Raw genomic sequence first — 5,893 nt, forward strand, 5'->3', positions numbered from 1 at the left:
CCCCCCCCCCCCCATGCCCCTCCTGGCTCGGCAATTGGCTGTGGGGGTACCCTGGGTGCCCTCCCAGACCCAGGAGGCACCAGTCACTGAGCTGGAGGGGTACAGGGTGGCCCCCTTGCATGCTCCCCAGTGGACCCAGAGGTGGACCAGAAGTGCTTCTGGTCCACTTCTGGGTCTGCTGCCAAGCACGCTCAATGCGCCTCAGCATCGCAGCATTCACGAGCCACCTGCTACCTAGAGATATGTAGAAAAAACATTTAAAGCTGTGTCTATGTCCGAATCTCCAAATCTCTCCAAATCGATTTGCAGAGTTCTGAGTTGATTTGGAGAGACTAAAGGGTCCTCTGATTTGATCCAGATTCGGAGATTTGGCCATTGAATCAGGCTGAATCTCTGCCAGATCGAATCAGCACAGCCCTACTTAGTAGCAGTAGCTAGGGAGATAACTCTGCTCATTATTCTGCTTCTTAGGGATTGTGTGCACAATTACTTTCATTTTTGCCTGACAGAATTTTAGCAGCATAAACTGTTGTTACCATATTTCCTCACCCAGCACAGCTGCATTTTTGGGGGCGCAGGCATGTGTTGTATGCAAGAAAAATATGTAAATAAGTATAAATATAACCGAGTGATAAAGGGGAAGAGTGGAAAGATATCAGATGACAATTCACAGAAAATATATCTTGATGATGCCCTCCTATTAAAAACCAGCCCATTCTAAGTAACATGCCTACCTTCCCTTGTGATATATTTTTACACGGTCACTAGGTAGAAGAGGTTGACCATTTTTGTACCACTTTCCTGGTATGTTCTCAGATATTTCACACTTCATGTTGATATCTTGCCCAAGCCTTACAGTCTGGTCTTCTAGTGCATGTATTATTTTCAGTGGTCTCACTTAGGAAAACAAAACCGTAGAAATTAGTGCTGATGTTGAATAACAATTCATGATTCTATCTGTGAGCTGCTACTAACCACTATAATGAGTTGTCTGACTTGAGGTTGCAGATCAGATGCTATGCTATTCAATAAACAGAATCCTTTCCGAGTGGTTAGAGTACTCAAAGAGGAAGTGGGCAGTCTTAGTTTCAGGTCTTCCTTAGTCTGAGAGGATCCAAACCCACAACCCTTATGTCCTGACAGAGTGCCCGAACCATCAAACTATAGAATAGGTTAGGATAGAGCACTCTCTACTCTTCATTGGAGCCTTCCCACTATGCAACCAATAGAGCAAGTGTCACCATCATTTTGTATGAAAATGACTATGGGCACGTCCACATGTCACCCTACGGTGACACAGTGATGTGCTATGTCACCGTACAGTGTGCTACAGTGATGTCATCATCACATGGGTCTACATATTGCTGCCACATGCATGGCAAAGTAACCACCCATACTGCACCATGCTTTAGTGCACAGCTGCTGCATTTTATGTTGAACTCAGTGCTGTGTGTTACATGTGCTCAGACCATGCCTACTAGAACAGGGTCCCTTTGGGATTTAGGAACAAGTTTGCCTTGTGCTTCTATTGCAACAGAGTTTAGGTACTTAGCTGCTCAGACTGAGATACACCTGAACATGTGCAGAAATCTAAATTCAGGTACATAGAGAATTTTTCAGTCCAAAATATGCTCCTTCCAAAATGTGTCAGTAAGAAACCAACTCTATGGGATAGTTCAGTTTCAAGGTCTATTTATCCCTTGTCCTCCCTAACAAAAACAGCAATTGATGACCACCTTTTTGTCACATTTGCTCACTTAAATTTGTGTTCTTAATATAATTCTATTTCATGTATAACAGTGACTGCTTATAAGACAGATAACTTGTAAAGTTACTTCCTCTCAGTTGAAGCTTAGACCAGATTCAGACTGGTGAAAAATGTCAGCAGTTCTCACAGCGACCCATATTAACGCAAGCTAGCATCTTGATTTATTGAAAAAGACTCATCAGAAAATGCAAATACTGCAGATCTGAATTTATTTCAGTGTGTCCACAAGGAAGGCAGTGAACTTTGTTGAGCTGAAGTTTGTAATAAATGCACTACGTTTACTAAATAAGTAAAAGTATTTTGTAATACCTTCCACCCTGACCCTCACTGCAATGAAATTCTATGCATACATTTGGCTAAAAAGTACAAACACTCTCCATTTAAAAATACATATTGTACAACCCCCCAAAAGTTAATTATATCTATTTCTTGGAAATATTCCAACATTTTTTTTATCTTGTTTGATAGTGACAAGTGTACGGGTTCAGGACGAGGAGCATTAGTGCCTTTAGCAATACTTATAACTTAATTACAGAGTTGGTTGGAACATTTCAACTTTTTTTTGAAAAAAAAGAAAACAAAAACCTTCTCTGGTGTTGACTGAAAACCTTTTTCTTTGGTTTTCCAAATAACTGAAAAAGTTTTAAGGTAAGCAGAAACTTTTCCTGTAGAATTCTATTTTCTTGAAAATTTCATGCTCCAGTGAGCAAGCATTTAGATAGGAAAAAAATTGACGTGACCTACTTAATTACCTATTAATTAAAATAATGCTCAGAAGAAAGACATGCAATATATTCATCTTAGATGGTAGCAACAAAAAAATCAGTATGTTAAGATTTCCCCATAGACTCCTAGGAATAGGCATATAGTAATACTCTACTAGGAAAACCAGTAGATGATGGTAAATCTGTTATCAGGAGTAAAAATTCACATATAGAAAAGATGTACAGTACTTACAATCAACTGAAAGCTTAGCAGCTGATTGTCCTCCAGTTGTCATTACTGAATAAGTTGCAGTGTCAGCTTTTGTAGCTTCTTCTATGATCAGAGTGTGTTTTTTACCCTCAACTTTAAGTCGGTAGCGAGATCTAGGTTCATTGCCTAGCTCCACTCCATTCTTAAACCTGATCAAAGATAACAAATCTTATTTTCCCAAAAAACGTACCATTCTAATACTGTATTGGGTAACTTCAATATGAATGGACATCTTCTGAACTGAAAAGATTTAGAGAAGCTTTTGGAGGAGGTAGAGCAAACAGGAAAGATTTAAATGAACTAATTCATTAATGTAGTCATTACACTAAAAGCATGTTATTGTTGTCTCAATATTTTGGAAAACATTATTTTTATGATATTTTAAACTACATTTCAGGTTTGGTTACATAGGAGATGGCTTTCCTTGTTTGCCCTAAGCCACTACAGTCTTCATTTTTAGGAAACCAATATTTACTCTAGGGCAGCCAGAAATGGCTTACCATTTCACATTTGCATCTTCTTCAGATACTTCACAGACTAATTCTACTCTTTCACCAACATAGGTATTCGTATCTTCCAGGGATTTGGTCACCAATATTGGCGGCTCTATGGTAAGAAAAGATATGGTTTTACAATTTCAGAAACAAAGTTATATGAAAAAGAAAAAAAAAAGTGTTATGAGGAAAAATGATTCTAAGAAAGAAATTCTAACTAAGATCAATTGTCTTCAGAAGAGTGTTGGTGAGCACAACAGTTACTGCAGTTTTTTTCTACTTGAAATCAGAAAGAAGCTGGCCTATGCACAAACAGCAGGCACACTTATTGCAAAATCTTGAGTTGGTTTGAATAAAACTCTCTCAATCCCTTTGACTGGCAGTTTGCTAATATAAGTTGCTTATGGACAGACACCAAAATCTGCAATGTACTTTCTTCTCCCCTTGATTCCTTCTCCCAGCACAGCATTTTCCTCAGGTATCACACTGGACGTGGCATGATGATGTGGCATTATAATACTATAACCTTATAGGGTTTAACCCATCCATTTTAAGAGTAAGAGAAAATTCTGCCTGTTTAGTGCATACATTTTAAAAGACACTGGGCGCATCTACACATGAAATTAGTATGCATGAATAAACTCTGGTGCAGTTCATGCAGAAGTTTATTACTTCTGGGCACAATATTTATATGTGCACCTGGGACTGCAGTATGTTGAGCCAGGATGGCACAGCCCTGGCTGGCAGAGGGCTCGAGGAGTCAGTCTGTCAGCCCAAGGCTGTTCCACCCCACCTCAACATGCTTTGGAGGGGCTGGCTGGGGCTTGAGGTTGCTATAGTGTGCAGCTAGCCAACAGGAAACCCCACACTGTAGCACCCTTATGCCCCAGCCACCCCATTCACCATCTATACATGCATTGCAACACACTAAATAATAGGCCTGTGCGAAGTGGCTAGTATTCGCCTTGGATTCGGATTTGGCCAGTTTGGGGGACAGTGATTTGGTAATTCGAATTACTGTCCCAAATCGATTTGGCTGAATCTGATTTGGAGATTTGGCCACTGCCAAATCTCTGAATCGGACAGGCCCCATCCCCTGCTAGCTCTCCCAGACTTTGAAAAAAAAAAGCTCCACTCACCAACTGCTGCCAGGTGGGGAGCAATCTCCGCTACACCCCACTGTCCCATGCTGCATGAGGGGCTCTGTCATGAGCCCTCACCCCCCACCCTCTCTCCCAGCCCCAGCTCACAGCTCTTTAAAAAAAAAAGCCCCACTCACCAGCTCCTGCCAGGCAGGGGGGGGAATCCCTGCTGCCCCCCTCTGCCCCATGCTGCATGGGAGGCTCTGCCATGAGCCCCCAGAAGCCCTGAGGCCAGTGCAGCAGCTGGTGATTGTGGGGCTTTTTTTTTTTTTAAAAGAACCAGGAGCTGAGGCCAGGTTGGGCAGTCATGGGGGGGGCAGGGCTGGGAGAGTGGGCGGGGGTTGGGGGGACATTCAGGGGAGCTGGGGGAGCAGGCAGTGGATGGGGCCTGGTGGAGGTCCCCCCATGGTCCCCTTCCCTCTCCTCCAGCCCCCCCTCCCCTGCCCCCTACTTACCAAAATGGAGTCCGGGTCCAGCTCCCTGCAGCAGCGAGCAGAGACTGCCTGAATCTCTGAAGCTCTCCAAATCTTTTCCAAATCAGTTCAGAGAGCTTCAAATCATTTTGGACCTTTTAATTTGTCTCCTGATTCTATTCGGATTCGGAGATTTGGCCGTCAAATCAGGCATAATCTCCTCCAAATTGAGTCGGCACCTGAAGCTTCACACAGCCCTACTAAATAACTCCGCCATAGGATAGTACTTGTGTCAGGCAGTGTTATCCCATGGCAGAGGTAATTAGTTTACTCCAGCTTAATAGCGCCACCCTTGTAGATAGTGGTGCTTTACTGTGGAGGTAATTAGTCAGCTCCTCAGTAAAGCACATGTGTAGATGCACCCACTGCATATACATGAGATGCTGACTGCACAGTTTTTTATTGTGCAGTCATTTATTACTTGCATACACAAGTACTAAATGAGTGCACAGTAACCAAATCTACTGTGCAGTAGCATCTCCAAATAGCTTTTTGGTGATGTTGACTGCACAGTAACTTGTTACTACTGTGCAGCAGCATTTTATCATGCTTCATGCCACACAACACTACTGCGCAGTAGTAATAAGCTACCGGGCAGTACTATTGAGCTAATGTGCAGTAAACTTCACTAGGCAACTGTGCTGGTATACTACTACACAGTAACACCGGTTACTGTGTAGTCATTTAGTACTTGGTTATGCAAGTACTAAATGACTGAGCAGTAACAACTGTGCAGTCAGCATCTTGTGTAGTTTCATAGTTTCATAGTTAGTAGGGTTGGAAGGGACCTGAGCAGATCATTGAGTCCGACCCCCTGCCATGGCAGGAAAGGTGTTCATCTAGCCTCCTCTTAAAGACCCCCAGGCAGGAGCCAGCACCACTTTTCTTGGAAGTTGGTTCCAGATCCTAGGCGCCCTGACAGTGAAGTAGCGCTTCCTGATATCTAGCCTAAATCTACCCTCTGCCAGCTTGTGACCGTTATTCCTAGTCACTCCTGGTAGTGCTTGGGGGAACAGGGACTCCCCCAATGCCTGCTGGTCC

At 43.0% G+C, this 5,893-nt stretch overlaps 1 protein-coding gene across 1 annotated transcript in view; it reads right to left on the reverse strand.

Annotated features, from left to right (window-relative positions):
* Positions 1–5,893, reverse strand: part of MYBPC1 (myosin binding protein C, slow type) — a 126,356-nt gene that overhangs the window by 55,015 nt on the left and 65,448 nt on the right. The window contains exons 14-16 of the mRNA XM_019515379.1: positions 3,244–3,349; positions 2,726–2,892; positions 735–897 (exon numbers count right to left, since the gene is read on the reverse strand). Of these exons, the coding sequence (XP_019370924.1) occupies positions 735–897; positions 2,726–2,892; positions 3,244–3,349 (436 nt within the window). The remainder of the gene's footprint in view (positions 1–734; positions 898–2,725; positions 2,893–3,243; positions 3,350–5,893) is intronic.

This window comes from Gavialis gangeticus, unplaced genomic scaffold (assembly GCF_001723915.1).
Source record: "Gavialis gangeticus isolate Ggan-Ray unplaced genomic scaffold, GavGan_comp1, whole genome shotgun sequence".
Taxonomy (NCBI): domain Eukaryota; kingdom Metazoa; phylum Chordata; order Crocodylia; family Gavialidae; genus Gavialis; species Gavialis gangeticus.